Source organism: Corvus cornix, chromosome 14, assembly GCF_000738735.6.
Source record: "Corvus cornix cornix isolate S_Up_H32 chromosome 14, ASM73873v5, whole genome shotgun sequence".
Lineage (NCBI taxonomy): Eukaryota > Metazoa > Chordata > Aves > Passeriformes > Corvidae > Corvus > Corvus cornix.
In genome coordinates this window covers 14,751,235-14,772,418 of record NC_046344.1, presented here as the reverse complement: position 1 = coordinate 14,772,418, position 21,184 = coordinate 14,751,235, and the positions used below count along the sequence as shown (strand labels likewise).

Below are 21,184 nucleotides of genomic sequence, written 5' to 3'. Positions count from 1 at the left end.
CCCAACCTAAATAATTCCATGGGCTCTCCATGGGGGTGGATGAGACCTCTTCCCATGTCTTGTTGTGCTTCAGAGCTCTCAGGTGTGCTGGCATCACCTGGGCTCTCCCAGGAACCCTCAGGAACAGCAGTTCTGGGATAAAGCTCCTGAAATAGATTCTAAAAACTGCTCCCAGAAGGCAGGATGGCAGTGAAAAGGCACCTTGAGCGAAGGGCTGTGGGTACACCAGTGACACACAGGTCACACAGAGCCAGTTTTATCGGCTGCATATAGGAGTGACCCAGAAAAACAGCCTTTCAGGAGAATTTAAGTCATCTGCCAACACCCGGCACACACTGCTGCAAGGCACAGCGCCTCAAACTCCGAGGGATTCCAACAAGATGCATTATGTGAGCTCACAGACCTGCGTTATTCAGTGTAGGAACAAGGCTGGGAACCTGCCTGGATGGCACAGAGTAAAACAGACCCCAAACATGAGCAGGACGAAGTTATGGTTGGCTAAAAGGAGAACGAGTGATATAAAGCCAGCTCCCTTTCTGGGAATGCTGCTGGAAAACAGAGGGGGAAGAGACACACAGCCAAGTGTTTAAAAGTTGCAGGAATTGAGGAGGATCCTGCACAGGGGAAGCCACTGTCCAGTATTTCCAGAGGCAGCTCAGGGTCTTGTGCTTCCACCAAAGCATAAGCACCCATGTGGTGCTATCCCTGTGGGATAAAGCCAGCACCAATCCCACTCACCCACCTTTTCCTTCCCCAGAGTGGCCCAGGAGTACATTTATAACCTGATGCTCCCAGAAAAGAGCAGCTTTCTGCTCTCTGCTTCTCCTGTAGCTCAGCTTTCCCCAGAGATGGGCCAGCAGAGCAGGAGCACTTACTGAAAACTATCATTTCCCAACCCAAAATGCCCCAGGGGACAGAGCAAGTGACAACCCAGGCTCCCAGAGAGGCAGTGGCAGAATTAAGGCTGCTTCCACAACCCTGGCTAATGCCCTTCAGCATTCCCTGAGTATCACTGCTCATGGACTGGGACTCATCCCACATTCCTTTTGATCCCCTTCCTTTGGCACAGGCCCTCCAGCCTGCTTTAGACACACCATCATGACAGGAATTAACACCATGCCATCCAAGCACCTTGGAAGCACAAATCCAGCTGCCTTCCCTTCATCTCAGAGGCCAGGTGAGCATCGCTGCCTCCGCCCCGGAGATGGAGCAGGAGGCCACCACTGACACCCACAATTTGGGCTGAGTTTGAAACATGGGATCTCATTTTTAACTGAGGGGTCTTTTCAGTGTGCGCCAGTCACCAAGACCAGCCCAGATGCCTGTAAGCTTGTGCCAGCCAGGAACAAACTGCTGGAGGTGTGGAAAATGAGGAGCTGGCTGTGGCAACCAGAAAGTGGCTCAGAGTCACTCTGTGATGGAGAGACTGAGCCTCCAAAATAGCACTTGCTGCTGGTGAGGAGACCTCCTGATGTCCTCCAGCTCCTTCACTCCTACTTCCAAATCTCTACACTTCTGGAAACTAAGCTGGATTTTTCAGACAGAGACCACAGAATCATTTAGGTTGGAAAAGTCCTCCAAGATCATTGAGTCCAACCATTAACCCAGCACTGCCAAGGCCACCACTGACCCGTGTCCCTGAACTCCCTGTTCTGTGAAGAGACTGAGGCAGCACCTCTGGAAGGAGCTTGTGGAACTGTGAACCAGCAGAACATCCCAAGTCAGCTTCCAGGAGCACACTCAGTGCTGACGCAGCCTTGGGGACACCCAGTGGCCACTCTCCTGTCATGGGTTGGAGAACCCTGAGGCAGAAGCTCCTTGAGATGCTCCACACCCGGCCTGCTCCAGGCAGGAGCTCACAGAGGCACCTTTTAGACAAGACTGTCCCACAAGCAAAATAAAATTAAAGAGAACCCTGGCTCAGGAGCTCAAATGGAGCAGAAGCTGTGACACCCCAAATAACCCAGGCAGAAACCAGACTGGGACTGACTGGATGCCACCATCCCATCCTGAAGGCTTCAGCCTTTCAGCTCAAAGCTCCCACATGGAGAAACCAGGATAAGAGTTAAATCCAGTTCAATCCTCCCCAGCTCAGAGCTTCCAACCCCGGGCCTGAGAAATGCTCACAATGTTCTTACCTCCAGGCATGGCTGAATTTCATTATCAGAGCAGTGCCTGTGTGGTCCAGGCACAGCTTCCAGACCCACGAGGATTAAAGGAAACACTTTCAGCACCTACAGCACTTGCACCAACATGCAGGCATTAGTATTTGGCAGTCAGGTCTCAATTGCCATTTCTGCCCTCCACTAGCCACACCAAAAACTGACGACAATGAATGCCAAGCCTCTCTAAAGCTGTCACTGAGCCCTGGGCAGTGGTTTGGATCACAACCACCCACCTGCCTCTGGAAAAGATGTGATGGACAGGAGAGCTGTGAGCCTGGGCAGAGACTACAGACACCCCCTGCTCCAGCCTGGGCTCCAGCCTCAACAACAGAGCTGCAAAATCAGCAATAAAAACTATTTAGAAAGTTATTTATAAAGCCTCCGATCGCAGACTTGCCCTCGAGGTCCTGACCAGAACCCAGCCTGGGTTTAGGGGAAATTGGGGACAGAAAATACGTAAGAGAAGAGGCACTAAACTACACCTTCAGGAAGAATTCTCCCCAAGGTGGTGCTCCACAGTTCTGAGCCATCTCTTGGAAATGATGACTGTGCTGCTCAAACACGTCCTGTGTGACACAGGCAGGGTCGAGCAGCCCCTGTGCCCTCCTGCTGCTGGGCTGCAGTAGAGCAGTTGGGAGTCCCAGTCCTCCAAAATCCCTTAAAAGCTATACAGAGTAACAGGAAAATGCTCCTGAGGGCTCATGTTCGAATCCCCTTCCCTGTTTGTCCCCCTAACTCCAACACTGCCAGAAAATCCCTTGGAAACAGAGCCAAACCATGTCCCACTTGTCACTGAAGGAGAGGGGAGATGCATTCTTTAAAGTGCTTTTGCTCCAACTGGCTTCTGTATAGGAAACATCACCCAAAATAAAACAAAATCATCAAGGGGGGTCCTGTAAAATTGAGTTTTAATCCTTTTTCCAGCTGTTATTTGTGCCTGACCACTCCCCTGCAGGGGAAGGAGCACAGGGAGGAGTTGGACCTTTTCAGTCCAGAGTACGAGGGCTCTGGGAAGGCACCAAGGGGCTGAGAGGTGACAAAATTGCTCAGGTTGGAAAAGACCTCCAAGATCATCGATTCCAAACATGGGAACAGGGTCCAAACAAGCCTTTGCCCAGCTCCTACAGCCTCAGCAGGGATGTTTTTATCAGAAGTTGCCACATCACCTCTGCCGAGCTCTCTATAATTATTAAATATTAATAAAAATTCCCATTGCCTCGTTAGCAGGAGTCCTCCCTATCCTAAGGAGGAATAAACTGCCCAGTGATGTACAGGACTGTAAGAGCTTGGAAGAGAGGATCAACAAAGAGAAAGACATTGAGGGACACATGGAGCAGCCCAGGAGGGGACATGGCCTGGGACGGGGAGAATGGGAGGGAGATGAAGTGAGCGGTGCTCAGCCAGAATGCCAGAGAATTGGGAAAATCGTTTCTTCCCAATGTGGGGATGCCCACTGGTACCGTCCCACCTGCTGCTCACCCACCCAGCTGCTTCACCACCAGCACCAATTTCCCAGGAAATCCACCTCACACGCAGCCTCTCCTGTCCCAGGAAACGCTCTGAAGAAAAAAGCTTTTGCCACATCAACCTGTCAGGGTGACACAGGGGTGCCAGGTCGCTCAGCGAAGTCACCAGCCCCCAGGCTGTGGGAGAGCCGGGCAGGGAGGAGCAGAAGTCCCGGGTGAGTAATTATCCCTTTGTTAATAACTCCAGATTGACTGGATTCCTCAGCAGAAACGAGCTGACAGCTCTGCAGGATGCTGGGCTCCACTTTCCTTCACCCAAGCTGAGGCAGGGATCTCCTGATCCCTGTCCAGGTGCTCCTGCTGAGGAGGAAGGACACATTCCCCCCTTCCCGGGCTGATCCAAGCGTTGACAATCCCTCACTCTGGACTAACAACCAAACCTGAGACAGGACAACAGGCAGGACCGAAACCACCCTCCACACCCACGTGGAGCCACCAGCCCAGCCCAGCCCAGCCCAGCCTCCTCCCACGCGCTCCCCAAACCGCAGACCAGCCCGGCTCCCAAAAGCACTCCCAGCACCAGATGTGGAGGAAAACAGCAGGGCCCAGAAAGGGAATCCTGCAATGGAGAAACAGAGGCAGCAGATGGATGAGGAGAAATGTTATTTAACAGAACCTGCCTCTGTTTTCTCTTTAGTCATCATCTCCATAGAAGAGCGTGTTAAGAACTGCTCCAAAGCTCCAACAAAAACACTGCTCCCTATTTTCATCTTCCTGGGAAAACAAATAGTCCCTGCAGTGGGTTTTATCCTTCTCCCACAGAAAGATTTGCTTTCTTTTGGGCATCAGATTTGTCTTTATCAGGCTGGGTTATGGTCTGTGGGTCAAAAAGCCACCACGGGTTTCCTTCAGTTCAAGACACATGGAAGTCTCTCTGCTCTGTAATTAGCTTTGATTTCCAGCAATGCTTTTCCCTCCCAAGGAATGGTGAACCAACAGCAGTTCTTTGGGGATTTGATCCCAGGTTTAATCCCAGCTTTGAACCAGAATTCCCTCAGACTGAGGGTGTGCTTTGGACCTGTTACGCTCCACGATGGCAACTGGACACAGCCAGATTTCTCAGGCATATGCTCCAAAGAAGGAATCCACAAAGGGGGAAGAGACTCCTAAAGAAGGAATTCTCAGAGGGGCAGAGATTCCCATGCCAATCTCCCGTTCCCTGGCCCCCAGGGCCGCAGAGCCATCACAGCAGTTTTCCAGCAGCACGTTTGAGCGATTCCTCGCTGTTCTCGTCCCGGAGCTGCCTACGGACACAGCTTTCCCAACACTTCTGCGCCTCTCCCGAAAGTAGGTCAATGCAGTGTGTCATCTGCCAGGCTGCTTTTGGGAAGCACAGCTCCCTCTCAGCCATGGAGCACCCGGAGCAGAGCAGCCTCTCCCCCCGTGTCACCCTTCACCCAGCTGCCACATTGATAAATTCACCACAAACAAGTGTTGAAGTGAATCAAAAGAGAAATGCAAGCTAAAAAAAACTGCTCTGCTGAGCCAGAAGTGCCCATCAGCATCCAAGTCCTTGCCCTGGTGTGTTATTATTAAATCGAGTCCATTAGTGGTTGGATTCAATGATTCTAAAGGATTTTTCCAACCTGAATGATTCTATGTCTGTATGACAGCAGAAATAGGGACTTCAAAGAGCTCGAGAACAATGTGATCTGTGGTTCTGCTCCCAGCTGCTCCACAGCTCCTCTCTCCCAGCTTCCAAGGGGAACACAAACCCCTGCTCATCGAAGCCTCCCTGCTCACACTGCCATGGGGAAGAGGTCTGCAGCCAGGATTTGCTGGCGAGAAAGTTCTCCACACACCCAGGAGCATTTTGGGACTAAAAGAGGGACTTTTCTTCACCAAGAACACTGGGGCTGGAGGAAAGGAGCATCCACCTCAATACCCTGCCCTGGGGCTGTATCCTGTGTCCTGCTCTTCCCTGGAGCAGCCTCCAGCTGGGCTGGATTCACACCTGCTTTGTTCTCCTGCTGTCTGCACCTCCATGCAGAGGATCAGCCCCTCACAGAAGGGTCTCTGTGCCCTGGACACACCCAACGCTCCTGGCAGGAGAGGGATGGACAGAGATCCCCCGGTCCTTGTGACCACAGAGCACCCCCAAAGCAGCTCAGCTCCATCCCACACGCTCCTAATTCCCCATTCCCTGCGAGCACAGAATTACACAGACTCAACAGAATCCCAGAATCATTGAGTCTGGAAAGAGCTCTGAGACCATCGAGTCCAACCTGTGCCCCATCCCCACCTTGTCACCCAGCCCAGAGCACTGAGTGCCACATCCAGGCTTTCCTTGGACACCTCCAGGGATGGGCACTCCACCACCCATGTGGGCAGCCCCTTCCAAAGCCTGAGCACCCTTTCCATGGAGAAATTCTTCCTGATGCCCAACCTAAACCTCCCCTGGTCCAGCCTGAGGCCGTTCCCTCTCCTCCTGTCCCTGTTCCCTGGCAGCAGAGCCTGACCCCCCCGGCTGCCCCCTCCTGTCAGGGACTTGTGCAGAGCCACAAGGTCCCCCCTGAGCCTCCTTTTCCCCAGGCTGAACAACCCCACCAAAGCCCTCACACATATTTATGGGCAGGCCCTATTTCAAGGGAAAAAATCCAAATTCATTCCAAGAAAGTCTCGGCTGCTCCTGTCACTGGCTGAAGGGGGCACAGACAAGCACGTGGACCCCAAACTTGCCAAGCACAATCCCGGTGCTGCAAACATCCTCCTGCAGCACAGGGATGAGCAGAACTCTGAGCTCCAAAGAACAGCACAGGGATTATATTTTTTTCAAGTAACCATATAAATTTTACAGAGATATTTAAATCTCCACTCCTTTCAAGGGCAGAATTAACACTCATCCTCCTAAAGTCCTTATCCCCACCAGCAGTATGGATAGCACATCCATATGGATCTGCCAGAGCAGAGCAAGATGCGAAGGCAAAAAAAAAATGCAGAAGACATAATGAGAGCAATTTGGGTTTTATTCTTGCTCGTGAATCAATCTTGATTTCCCATTCACGGCAGCCCCCGTTCCCTGCACGCCAGCTGTACACAAAGAGGCATCTGTCCTACCTTCAGCCATCAAAGGAGCTGTGTCCCTGGGGATGCTGGTTTAGCCAGGGCTAGGAACAGGCAGCAGCAGCAGTAAGGTCTCTGCTGCAGCAGTGCTGCACGAATCCAGGGATCAGCAGATCCGAGGGGAACGTAGGAAGTGCTCAAACCGGTGCCAGATACTCACCGAGTTTAGTCAAACGTGCGCACGAGCTCTGCTTCCATCTGCTGAGCCTTGGGCAAGGCTTTCCTTTTAAAAAGCAAACGCCTGGAATATTCGCTTGGGCCTGGCCACCCCCAGTGAGAGCGTGTGCTCAGGTGTCAGCAGTGCCCCGTTGCAAACACGCCACACTCCCAGCACCCAGGTGGGGAGAGAGCACCGAGGATGCACACAGACAGCCCCAGAAAGAACTACGGATTGGGAGCGGAAGGGAACGCAAGCTTTGGCTTCTGGAATTATCCCTGGGCAAGGGAAGCTTGCCTCTTGCGTAGCAAAAGCCATCTGCAATGCAGATCCTACAGAAGGGGGGAAAAGCCTCCACACAAAGCAAACAGGGGGTTCCATTACCGGATATCCAACACCTGGGAATGCCCCACGGAGCCAGCGGGATCCCGGCCACCAGGGCAGCCAGCCTGGCTTTCCCGGGCCACCACGCGCTGTCCAGGGGTGGCTCTGAGGGGCACCGAGTGGCTCCCGGGCACAGTGGGCTCAGAGGTGGCATCTGAGCACTGTCAGATCCAGAGGCACCTCCGAGAGCCGGATCAGTGGGAGCAGGGAATGTGGAGCACAGCCTGCACATGGGATAACTCCTCGGATCCGTTTTTGGGAGCTGATGTGCAGTTCCCTCTTGGCTCTAAGCCCTGAAGGTACAACACTCACATCCTTCATTCGGAGAAGGCCTGGATGTGTGCTTTCCTCTCAGGAAATTCCCAGCTGGCACTCAGCTGCCAGGAGCTCACCAACCTTTCCAGACATGGCTGCAGAAACCATGGATCCTCCCAGGGATGCTCCCACGATCCGAGAGCTGCAGCCCCACAAAGGCTCATCCCGATGGCAATTCCTGCTGCTGCCAGTTCCAGCCAGGAACGGCGGGGTGCTCCCACAGAGGCTCCAGGCAGAGCCACAGCCTGACTCCCCAGCCCTGTATTTGCTATTCAGCTTCTTGCCCTGCCTGCTCTGGCTTCCCAGCTCCAAGCTTTTCCCTCCAGCTGCACTTTGGAAGTGCCTCTGGGGAGCTGAAAGTGCTCCTCTTGCTCCAAGCCTCTCATTCAGCCCCTGGAGTATCTTTCCTTTGGCACAGTGGGTTCCTGATCCAGCTGCTCCAAAGCTTTGCTCGGTCATCCCTGCAAAAAGGAACTCTCTTAGAGCTTCCAGGTTTGGGTGTTGGCTCTCGAGCTGGATTTTCCATCTTCCCAAATCCAAAGGGCTTTCAGTTGAAGCATTTAAAAAAATAAATAATAATAAAAAAAGAGATGTGATTATTTCCATCCTCCCCTGAGCTCCTGGACATATCCAGCCCTCAGTGGATGCGCTGTCTGTTCTCAGTGCACAGCAGCCCCTTTGTTCAGGGATCAGAAGCCAAGGCAGAAGGGGTGGACGAGGCTGGGAGCTCCAGGAATGCACCTTTCCCTGGCTGGCACAGAGATCCCTCAAGCTGCCTGACAGCACCAGCAACGCCCCTGTGTGCAGGGACCCCTCCCAGAGCCCCTTCCCAGTGGGCTGCTCTCTGGAGCACAGATGTTACAGAAGTTTCAGCTCCAAGGATACGTGTGAATGACACAACCTGCTCCTTATCCTTGTGAGCTACACTGTGAGCAGAGAGATGCTCGGTTTGTCCTGCTGAGTGCTGAGAGACCCTTGCAGAAAAACCAGGTGCCTGAAAAGCTTCAAAGGTTTTTAATACCTTGACAGGGGAAGGAATCTGCTCGTGAGCACAGGCCTGGTTGTGTGCCTGCATCCAGCTGTGGCTGATCCAGCCCATCCCTCGTGTTTGCCATCAAACTCCCTCTCCAGCTGTTCCTGCATCCAGGACACAGAGGAGCAGAGCTGCTCCTTGGTCCAGGCACCTCAGCTTGTGATGACAGACCCCATCTCACTGCCCCACCCCAGGTCAGCTCCTTGCCACACAAACAGGCTCCTTACTCCCAGGCTGAGTTTTCCAAGGGGCTGGCATGCCATCCCTGCTGCCTGTTTCTCCCTGAGGAGATCCTCCCTGAGCTGGAGCTCCTCAATATGATGACTGCAGCAGCCACACTGGCTCCCTCCCTGTTTCTTTTCCCTTGGATCTCACTGATGGTAGCCAGATGTGCCAGGTTTTCCTCTGGCTGAGAATTCTCCAGGCCTCAAAAACCACCTTATCTGCCTTTTTAAAGCATCATACTCTCCTTCATTCCTGCCTTCCCTCTATTATCAGTTTCTCAAGTTTTACAATCCAAGGCCGTAAAATTCCACTTTTCAGAGTTATTTATCCCCCTGACATGCTGCCAGTGTTGGATCCACATTTCCCCTCTACTTTGCAGACTGGCCAGGCACTCACTCAGGCACTGTTCACACAGATTTTAAAAGCAGGCAAGCCACACCTCGTGGAGTAGGGAAGGACAAGGGGATCCCAGAGCCACGAGCAGGAAGGGCTGGGACACAGCAGGGAGCTGAACCTGTCCCAGCAGCATCTCTGTCCCCAGGCCTGAGAACAGAGCCCAGCCACACGCTCACCACTCCCACAGCGGGGAAACCCTCGGGAAGCACTCCTTGGCCATCCACACTGCAGGCACAAATATATCCATGAGAACCTCGCTGTCCCATCCAGCCCTCACTCTGGGGAGGGCAGAAGGCAGCCACAAGTGGCTAAAACCTCTCCTTAAAGCCTCAAATCCAAATGCCTTTGCTCTGCCCCCTCCCAGTCAGCATTACGTGGCCAGACAGAGACCACAGCAGCAGAGATCAGAGCTGGCCCATGGCAGTGGAGAGGCCCCACTGGGGCTTTGTGTGAGTGCTTCAGTGGTCCTTGCTCCGCACTGGAGCCAGAGCAAGCAGCAGGAGCCCTGGATCAGCCTCTCCTCAGGTGCTGGGACATGCCTCAGGCTGCTGGCACAGGGATGGGACAGGGAGCTGAGCATCCTCCCAGGATGCAAAGGCCAAGTGGACACGAAAGCAGTTGTGAGAAATGCAGCTGACAGAGCAAATTTGGCTGGGCTTGTAACTGCACCTTCAGCTTGCCAGGCTCAGGTCAAATCCCAACTGCTCTCCTGAGGGAATTCTCCAGAGAGAGGAGAGTGAGAGGAGAGTGGAACATCCTCAGAAATAAACCCTGCATTAACACGGACACCAAAAGGTCCAAGCTGACATCAGCTCTCACCTCCATGACTGACCCAAGAATTACAGAGCTCCAAGAAATCCAGCAGAGCATTCCCTGGGTAAAAATAGGCCCAGCTAATTAACAAACCTTGTTAAAAGGGACACCCAGCAGCAGCGTGACCTCTGCTTTGCTCACAAAGGGATGATCAATATTGACTGTCTCAGAGCAGCAGCAGATCCTTAAGATCACTTCAACGTGAGCAATGCTCAGCTGGGAGACTCAAAGAACCTCCTCTGTTCCCTGCCCTGGGCTTCTTTCAGAACCATTGAGTGCCATGTGTTGTCAGAGAGCTCAGCCCTTCCTAACCACTGCAATAAACACATATCAATCTCCTTCAAATTTAATAAACAGAGACCCTAAAAGCTTTGCCTGGATCTGCTTTTCCCCTTCAATTAATAGAACACAACACCAAAGTGATGAATTATTGAGGAGAAACACGAGCCTGGGCTTTCACAACCACTCGACTCCGATGGCAATTTATTACAAATTAATAGTGTGCTGCAGCTCCTCCTGCTTCCTGGGAGCTGGGAATTGCTCAGGCTACACCAGGAAACTTGGGAGCTGCCACGGAACACAACAGTCCTGAGCACAAATAATCCTGGAGTGGTTTGGGTGGGAAGGGAGCTCAAAGCTCATCCCATTCCAACCCCAACACTTTCCACTGGCCCAGGTGGCCAAAAGCCCCATCCAGCCTGGCCTTGGACACTGCCAGGGATCCAGGCGCAGCCACAGCTTCTCTGGGCACTCTCACAGTAAATAAATAAATAAAGTGGGGGTGGAATTGAGGAGAAGGAGGAGGGATGGACAACGGACAGAAAAACAGGAGAAAATCATGCTTTGAGGGGTTTGTACTCCTGGAACAGCACAGTTTGTATGGGAATGATGGTTCCTTCCCATCCTTGCAGCACACCCCACGTGCAGGGCTGGCAGCAGGGGCACACTGAGCAGGGCTGAAATCCCAGATAAGCATCTCTGAGCAGAGCTGACTATTGTGCAAGGATGATAATTCACATTTGCACATCCAGAACTCCAGCTGCTCAGCAGGGAGCTTCTCGGGTTTCTCACACCCTGCCCAGAACAACATGCCTGGCCCAAAATGACCCTCAGACACTCTGAGAGAAATCCCAAACTGAAAAACACCTTTTCTGCAGCAAAGGGCTTCAATGCCAACCAGCCAGAAAGATACTTCACATTTCACCAAGCTATTGCTCTGGAAGCACTTTCAAGAAGCCTTCAGGAGGATTGGCATTGGCCTGTTTGAAGATCACCCTGACTCCAGTCAGGGAGTTCAAAGCTCTGGTTTAATGTGCTTCTTGCTAAAAACCATCTGAGCACATTGATCCACCAAAGAGTTGGAGTGAAGGTATAAATGCACTGGTAAATTCATCAATAAATTAGTAAATGCATGATAATTCCCATTCCAGGGGAAGGTCTCCCTTCCCATGGCAGGGGGTGGAATGAGATGAGTGTTAAGGCCCCTTCCAACCCAACCCATTCCATGATTCCATGCTCAGTGCCAGTGTTTGGAAGATGCCACAGCCAGCAGCACACAGACACCTGCAGCAGCACGGCAGCTACTCCATCAGAGCAACAGCCCCCAAAACCCCAGGTGAGGGCAGACACCGAACCAGAAGGGACTTCCCAGCCATGTTTTTTTTGTAGGAACCTTCCTGATAAACACCAAAACACAGAACCACCACCACGACTGCTGTACCACCTTTTTCAACCCTCATTCAATGCCCCCAACCTCTCCTGCTCCACCCAACACAGAACTCGCACAAAGCCAAACCCGGCTGCTTTTCCCCAAGCAGCTTCTCAGCTCAGCTGTGCTACTCAGTTTGTCCTGTTCCCATCCTCACTCACAGCACAGCAGGAAACTCACCTCCATTTTTGATGGCTCTGATCCCCCGATGGAAATCTTCGAAGCTGATAACTCCCAACCCACTGGGATCCAGGTATTTTGTTAGGTCCTTTACCTGCAACCAAGAAAAGCAGTGTTACCTACGGAATCCTTGCAGGAAACAGCATCTTCCAGCACAGAAACACCTTGTAACCAACTTTTTCCTCTTTCTCAGAAAGATTTGAGCAAGTAACAGTGAATTTCTTGAGCTGACCCCAAACTGTGGCTGTTCTCCTTGAAGGGAACACAAGTAACCAGTACAAAGGGGTTAATTAGGACTTGGTTGGTGTTGAAACTATTGCTCAGCTTTGAAGCAGCATTTCAGGCAGTATCTCCTGTAATGGGGGCCTGCTCTGCCAGGGATTTGTTTGTTTTTATGGGTTTTAAAGAGGTCCTGTCTTAATTGGGAAACTCAGTAATAGGCTGCCTTGTAGGAGGGCCCAATTAAGGGGATTCGGTGATAATGAACTGCTCCCTGTTACAAATTTAGGCTGTATAATTGAAACGTTTTCCCAATTAGACAATGCCTGAGGGGGAGGGAATCACATCAGTTGGCCAGGGTTGGGATGGGGGTGCTGGAGCAGCACACATGGAGCAAGGGGCACTCCAAGACCTGCTGAGGATGGTCTGGGATCTTCAAAGAGAACAGGCAAAGGGCAAAACCCCAGGGCCCGAAGTGTCTCAAAAAGGTGCATTTGGTCCCTTCCTCCCAGGCTGCCATGAGCAGAAAATCCTTTACAGCAGATGCTTCTCAACCTCAGACAACCAGACATTTATCCCTCGTTTGAAGAGCTTTTGAGGCACCTTTGCCTATTTTTGAACCACATCCTTCAGCTGAGGAACAATTCCAGGAGGGAGCGGGTGAGGTGAGAGAGGAATTGCATGGTGAGCTCCATATTCCAAAGCCGCCCACAGTGCTGCCCTCACCCTGCCACACACATCCCCCTCCTCCTCCTCCTCCTCCTCCTGATGCACAGGAGGGAGTCTCCAGGGCTGCATTTGTGCAGCTCTCATGAGCACAACCTTTTGACTCACTGGGGTTTTGGTTTGTTCTTGGAGAAGGAGCTGGTGAATCACCAAACCGCTCCTTCCAGAGAAGGAAACCTCAGGTATCGAAGGAGACTCAGTCCCCAGCCCAGCCGTGGAGCTCAGAGCTGCCCTGCTCACCCTGAGGCAGAGAACAGAGGCAAAAAGAACTTTTGAGTTCTTTTTGGTTTTCTCAAAGCCAGGTGTGTGTTTCTACAGGGAAATCACACCTACAGCACGCTCAGAGCTGTTCTCACCCATGTGTCCATGTGCTTTGGTCATCCCACATCCCCATAGGAGCAGCAAGAATTCCACTGGCATGGAGGAACCCACAGGGCTGAGACCATAAAACCATGGAATCACAGAATATCCTGAGCTGGAAGGGACCCACAAGGATCATGAGTCCAGCTCCTGGCCCTGCACAGACACCCCGACAATCCCACCCTGTGCCTCAGAGTGGTGTCCTGGAGCTCTGGCAGCCTCGGGGCCGTGCCCATTGCCTGGGGAGCCTGGGCAGTGCCCAGCACCCTCTGGGGGAAGAACCTTTCCTGATATCCAACCTGACCCTGCCCTGGCCCAGCTCCAGCTGTTCCCTGGGTCCTGCCACTGAATTCCAGGCTGTGCCTCTGTGGGACTGCCATGAGAGGAAACCCAAGTCCCCCATGGCACAGCCTTGCCCACCTGCCAGCTGCCTCCCGCTCAAGCTGGACATCAGGAAGAATTTCTCCATGGAAAGGGTGCTCAGGCTTTGGAAGGGGCTGCCCAGGGAGGTTTGGAGTCCCCATCCCTACAGGTGTCCAAGGAAAGCCTGGATGTGGCACTCAGTGCTCTGGGCTGGTGACAAGGTGGGGATGGGGCACAGCTTGGACTCGATGATCTCAGAGCTCTTTTCCAAGCTAACCTGAAGTTCTATGAATGGGAGAAGACAACACAAGCACCTTCTCCAGTTTTCTGGAGCACTTTTTTGGCAGCCAGACCTCCTAAACTCACATGGCACTCATCATCTTGGGTGAGTCAGGTTTCTTGTACATTAAACAAAGGTATTTTAGACTAATAAAAACAACTCGTAGGAATGTGTCGGTTCCAGTTAACGCATTTGGCAGCTGCCTGGAGTTCAAAAGCTGTCACTTAATTTGTTATCTGTGTACAGAGATAACAGGAAGGCAAGTGACATTTAATCAGACTTGATAAGCCTATAAGGGATTAGCATGACATACTCTAAATTACAGTTCCCATAGTTTTCAGCTTCTCAGGACCAAGAGGGCTTCAGCCCCTCGTGCCAATGCCACAGCAGGGCACCTCACCCACACCAGTGCTCGGGCAGGACAGACAGTGCAGCCAGGGAAGTGTTTGCTTTATGCAAAACAGCCACTTATGTATTTAAATTGGGCTGGGGGCAGGGGGAAATGGTTCTGAAAACTTCCCAACCTGGACATTATGGAGGCAAACAACAAAAGCTACACGCTGAAGAAGCTTGAGCCCGTGGCAGTGTCTGTGCTGATCCAAACCTGCCTGGATTTGCTGTCCAGGCTTAAAAGCACCATTAACAGTTGAGACACCCCCACAAGGCTGAGGGTGAGTGGCTGCTGAAGAATCCCCAACACAGAAAACAAGGATATTTGCTGTGCCTTCCTGGTCCCCACAGCCCATGGACTCCTCCTCTCACCAGCATCACCCAGCAATGGAGCTGGAGCCCCTCTGCTCTGGAGCCAGGCTGGGAGAGCTGGGGGTGCTCACCTGGAGAGGAGAAGGCTCCAGGGACACCTCAGAGCCCCTTGCAGGGCCTAAAGAGGCTCCAGGAGAGCTGGAGAGGGACTGGGGACAAGGGATGGAGGGACAGGACACAGGGAATGGCTTCCCAGTGCCAGAGGGCAGGGCTGGATGGGATATTGGGAAGGAATTGTTCCCTGGGAGGGTGGGCAGGCCCTGGCACAGGGTGCCCAGAGCAGCTGTGGCTGCCCCTGGATCCCTGGCAGTGCCCAAGGCCAGGCTGGATGGGGCTTGGAGCAAGCTGGGATTGTTTTCTTCATTTTGATGACTGGGCTAGACCCAGTACCTTATCAGGGCCGTTGGGAAAACCACCAGACTGTGGCTCAAACTGCTTTGGATTCATCCAGCAAATCTGAGCAGTTCTGAAGTCCCAGATTTGAGGGTTTTAGCTGGGGCCTGAGGCTCCCACCACGCTCCTGCTGGCACAACACCAAAGAGCAACACTCCTTCAAAGTGCAACACCAAGCTTAGCCCACGAGATAGGAGCCACAGTCCTGCTTTTGGCCAGCAAGAAAGACTTAAAAGAAAGGTTTTGCTTCCTGTGTGTGTTTGTGGCTGGTTACAAACCCTCTTTGGAGCCCAAGCAGCTGAAACACAGAGCATTAGAGAGTGAAAGAGGATGACGTGCTTTAAGTAGCTGACTTAAATCGTGGTGGAAAGTGAGAGGTTTAAACTGCTTGGAGCTGAGCACAGCCACAGGCCTGCAGGAGCACAGCTGGGGGGGACATGTGCCAAGGGGTCATCCCTGTGCCAGGGACACTGCCCAGACTGAGGGATTTCTCCTGGAAAAGGACATGGAGCAGAGGGGAGGAAGAGGGGAGGGCACCTGGCACCCCAACAACACAACAAGAACTCCTTGCAGCATCCCTGCTCCCACACCTCCTGTATCCCAGAACTCTGCACATTCCAGGGTGTTTCGCTTTCCAAAACCCAACAATTCTGCTGCCAACAGCACCCCTGCTCCAGCAGCCCTCAGAGCCCCACACTGTGATGCCACGGGGGCTCCTCACAGCACAGGAAGAGTTTCCTTGCTTTGATGCACTGAAGTCAGCTCAGCAAAGGACCCCGAGCCTCCAACAGTGGCAAATCCAAACTCAAATTCCCACACAAAGGCTTGGCAGCCCCGCAGTGAAAGTTTCCCAAGGAGGTAAAGGATTCCCCAGCTGTGAATTCCCTGGTTAGCAGGTTGGAAGAAAAGGAAAAGGAAGCTCTAGGCCTCTCTTTATCCTCATGGATGCTCCGTGTCTCCACCACACAGGAGATGGATTCAGCAGGACAAAATATCCACTGTGCTTGTTTTAGGCGTGATCCCTGAAGGAATTCAGGGCTGTGCTGGGCAGCCAACACCCCCCTGTAACCCCTGAGTCTGCCAGCAGTTTCCCCTCATATTCTGGCAGAGATCAGGGCTGAACCAGCTTCCAAAAAGACATTCTTTGGAGGGGTGAAGGAGGGTGGGAGATTTCTAGTGGCCACAGCAGCCAGGCACCCCCCAAGAAGAGCTGGTGATGCTCAGATCATCAAATCATGTGGTATCTCACAGGGCTGGTGCTTCCATGTCTTGCCCTGGGAATAAAATCAACTCTCAGTGCTGCTTTAATCTACACAGACTTGGGAAGCAAATCCAAAGGAGGCGAGGAGGAGGAATGAATTCTGATATATTCCTGATAAACACCCCCAAATACCTGAGCACATGGGCTGCAGTTCCCACCAGGAACTCCTGCAGTCTTACACGTGCTGCCATCAGCAAGGAGAAGGAAGGACGGAAGGAAGGAAGGACGGAAGGAAGGAAGGAAGGAATTCGGAAGGAAGGAAGGAATTCGGAAGGAAGGAAGGAAGGAAGGAAGGAAGGAAGGAAGGAAGGAAGGAAGGAAGGAAGGAAGGAAGGAAGGAAGGTTGGTTTAAACATGGGGAACTCATTGAGTACCCAGGTACAAACCAATCCTGGGTGTCCTGCTTGGCTGAGACAGGACATCAAATACCTCTCATGTAACTTTAATTACTCTCCCCTGACTGCCAGAAGCCCAAATCTGCTCTGAACATCCTGAATCTTTGGATGTAAGTATTTTAAGTGTGAGACAGTCCCTGAAGTCAAGCAGAGAGAAAGCCAAGCACCACGTTGCCAGAAGTGCCAAACTGAGGGATTTTTAGCAATAAAAAGTGCAGGAAGGGCTCACACCAGCTGCTCTCCTCTCTCTTTAGCCAGGCGTGTGGCCTGGAGTGGCCCCCAGGAATTCACATGAGTGAGAACACGCAGTATAAAACCTCTCATGGTTACACAGAGGTGGATGCAGCACCTCCACTCTCCAGGTTAAACAGAAGGGAATGAGCCAAAGCACTCATTTGTCCCTAAAAACCCACCTTGCCTCTTGAGGCTAAACTAATCCTCTCAAAGAAAAATGTAGAATATTTTGAAATGCTGATGACAGAAGGCAGAGTATCCTTTTTTCACCTTTGGGAAATGTGCTGGAACTGCTGAAGCTCCTGCAGCCAAACCAAAGGGGCCGTGCCAAAGACACAGCTGGCCCCATAGGGCTCTCTTCAGATCCCACGCTCCCTAAATCCACGGGCTGCAGTGGGATCAGCTGAAATGAGCTGAGCCCTGCTAATGCAGCATTTGTCTGGGGTAAGACCACATCCATCCCCCCGTGCTGGGTGCTGAGAGAGCATTACCAGCTCCACAATGTGAGCACAGCTTCACGCTGCCTCGCCACACTGCTGCTGGGATGTGATCCACAGCTGCGCCATTCCCAGAGCCAGGAACACCCTTCCCAGCACTTCTCTTCTGTGGCTTCACTGCCATAAACAGCCAGGCCGAGGGGGAGGCTGATAACTCTGCATTACTCTGGCTCCAGCCGTGTTTATAGGATCTGACTCCCTAATTTGCTGAAGGAGCTGGCACTCCACAGAGCACTCAGAACCTCAAAGCAGGTTTCTATTCTGCTGCAATTACACCTAATTAAGTAACCTTTAAAACACCCCCGAGGGGCAGATCTCATTACAGGGAGCAGCCGTGGTCAATTGTGAGTAAGCAGTGTAAGAATTGCATTATTTATTTCACAAGTGGCAGCGCTGACCCAGGGCTGGCTGCCCTGGGTTTTGCTCTCCCAGCCTTTCCCAAAGCTCCAGGAGGAGCTCAGCAGGCAGATTGTGCCTGCTCAGGTCTCTATTTAAAGGTCCACCATAAGCAGCCCTGGTTAAGATGTTTTCTTCCCTAATCTTGCCCAGACATCAGCTCATCCTTCCCATCCCTTCATCCCGAGGCTTCAGCACTGCAGGGCCTCTGTTCCCAGTGTGGTACTTGAACCCGAGCATCCAGGTATCTTCCTGAGGAGACTTAGGAAACCTCAGCCTGGGTTGTTCTCATCTTTTCCTGCCACAGAAGAAATAATCAAAGCTACTATTTAAGGCAGAAGGGGAATAAGCTTCCTGTATTTAAAAGGAGGAATAAAGAGGAATAATTATTGTAAGGATAAGCCTGCAAGTATTCAAAGAAGAGGAATGGGAGAGAGATCACCCACAAACCAAGACAGAGCAGGAACAAGGTGAGCAAGTGCCCAAGACAGATCCTCTTCCCAGGAAGATCAGATCCTTGCCATTTAATACCCACTTGCCTAACAAATCCTCCTTTTCCTATTAATCCAAGAGAAAAGCTTCTCAGCCTGCCCCTAGCTTTTCCTGTACTTCACCTCCTTGGGGCAGTTTCTCCCCCAGTCTTGCCTCCCCTGACTCTGGCCCCAAAGGCTCTCCCAGGGTCACCAGGCTCCTTCTGCAGGAAATGCCAGACGGGAGAGATGCGGATACAGAAAGGACAGGAGAGAATTCCCTCCCCACCAAACCCCCATCCTCCCCTTTAGGAAAAGGAAGGGAAGAGATCTCCAAGCCAACTGTGAGCCAAGAACCAGCCCAAAGCTGATACTGAGAACCAGATCCCCTCCACACAGCCTGCACAGGAAAAGACTTTCCCTCAAACACTCAAAATTCACCAGGAAGCAGAAAAAGAAGCCAGAATATGTTTTAAAGAGCTGGCAGCCAAAAAAACCTGAGGACCCACATCCTTCCTGCCCACACCCACAAGAAATCAGGACAAATGGATCCAGCCAGGCCCTTGGTGCAGAGCGTGGAGCTGAACTGCAGGAGATCTCCACCACCTGGATCAATCACATCCAGAATTTTGGGGTATTTTACCCGCTGGCAGAAATTCCTCTGGTCTGTACAGGACCTTTTAGGACTAACCCCACCAGCTCCAAGGATATCTGGAGGCAGGAACACCTCTGTGCTCACCAGGGCTTCAGAAGCCTCAATTTGTGGTATTTAAGTGTGTTCTCAAATGCCAAGTGTGACATTTCCAAATTATCCCTCAATTGTTGCCACTGAAGCATAAAAACGTATTTAAACAAACAACTTCAAGGATGGTTTGGAAACATTAACAGGAATATAAGTTACACTGAGATGGTTTTAATCCAAATTTAATTGTTTGTCTCAAGTGTTCCAGGTTTCCTGTCGCTCCCTAAGTGCTCAAAGGCTTCAGCAGCCACGATGCTCTACTCTAAATATTTACTTGTTGAATGAACTTGAAGAGGGTTCCTCCTCCACCCTCCAAGCCACTGAAGCCTTTGTTTCTAGCTTTTGTTCCTCTGATGACAAGGGAAACCTGTTCTCACCTTTCCAAACACGGCTCAGGGGCAGGAGGCTGGGTTAAATCACGAAAGAAAAAAGGTTTAGTGCCTGGTTACTCCTTAGATAAAACCCACGCCTCTACCCTGGGGGAAGAGGCAAGTGCCACCACGGAGCCACCCTGGGTTGTGTCGTGCCAGGGACACGGAGCCTCTGCAGGGCTTGGAGCTGATCTGAACAGACAAAAAGCACAATAAAACACACGAGGAGCTCACACGCCGAGGATGAGGCGTTTTAAGATGCTCAATGTTTTGCCTGGTCTGGCTCCACGCAAAGTGCCCAGCATCAAACCGCGGTGTTTGTGTGATGGGGCTGTTTGGGTACACCCTGTCCAAGCCCAGGATGGTGGCCTTTGCTACCGTGTGCTCCCCTCCAGGTTGGTAACCAGCACAAAACCTCCGTGGCACATCCCAGGATAAATGCTCCCACTGCCTTGGCACACTCATCCTCCCCAAAACACAATGTATAGGCTGTAACTCACACAAGGGTTGTAATCACAGCATCACAGGATGATTTGGGTTGGAAAGAACCTTAAATCTCATCCAGTTCCCACCCCCTGCCATGGCAGGGACACCTCCCACTGTCCCAGGCTGCTCCAAGTCCCGTCCAGCCTGGCCTTGGACACTGCCAGGGATCCAGGGGCAGCCACAGCTGCTCTGGACACCCTGTGCCAGGGCCTGCCCACCCTCCCAGGGAACAATTCCTTCCCCATATCCCATCCAGCCCTGCCCTCTGGCACTGGGAAGCCATTCCCTGTGTCCTGTCCCTCCATCCCTGTCCCCAGTCCCTCTCCAGCTCTCCTGGAGACTCTTTAGGCCCTGCAAGGGGCTCTGAGGTGTCCCTGGAGCCTTCTCTTGTCCAGGTGAGCACCCCCAGCTCTCCCAGCCTGGCTCCAGAGCAGAGGGGCTCCAGCCCTTGGGGCATCTCCGTGGCCTCCCCTGGACTCTCTCCAGCAGCTCCACGTCCTCCTGATGTTGGGGGCAGAGAGCTGCACCTCTCAGCTTGTAAATGCTGGGAATGTGGTGGGCACAAGGAGCCTCTGAGGCCGCAGAGGTGAAGCCCAGGGGAGTGGCAAACACGAGCAGCTGAACAGGAGAGAAGGAACCCGCCCGGCCCAGCCCCACTGTGCCTGCCACCCTGGCAAAACTGGAACACAAACAAGCCTGAGCGAGAGACCAGTAAAGCATAAAGACTTATTTCTCTTTTAGAGCTGCTTCAAATTATTCCCCTCCTTTTGGCGCCCCTTCAGGCTGCTTCAGAAAGGGCTGTTTGTGCAAAGGACACGGAGTAGATGTGCCAGAGGGGCGAAAAAGAGCCCAGAGAACGGATCAAAGGCTCAGAGGTAGATTCCTGGAGCAAGGGAGAAGAGGCTGAGATGCCATGCATAGTTTGGGAAGCCCAGGAGCTCCGGGATTGTAAGCCCTGGGCATGAAGGCATCACCACACCAACCAAACATCCCCATGGCAACGCTAATGCTCCTCCAGCACCTCCCCTGAGCAGGGGAGCAGCAGGAGGCCTGGAATCTGCTCCATGGCTTTGCAGGTGTCTGCCAGGCTGGCAGCCAAGTCCCTGCCCTGCACAGGGGACCTGCCTCTGTGCTCTGGGCTTTCAGTCCTGCCTGTGCCACCAGCATCCCTCCTTCACCCACCACACCTCAGCCATCCTGCAATGCCAGAACGGGCTGGATGCTCCACACAGCCTGGAGGTGAAGCTGCAAGTCCAAGAGAGAA

The 21,184-nt window shown here is 52.5% G+C and overlaps 1 protein-coding gene across 1 annotated transcript in view; it reads right to left on the bottom strand.

Moving 5' to 3' along the window:
* Positions 1-21,184, bottom strand: part of RAB11FIP3 (RAB11 family interacting protein 3) — a 75,254-nt gene that overhangs the window by 42,844 nt on the left and 11,226 nt on the right. The window contains 1 exon segment of the mRNA XM_039560153.1: positions 11,966-12,059. Coding sequence (XP_039416087.1) covers positions 11,966-12,059 — 94 coding nt within the window.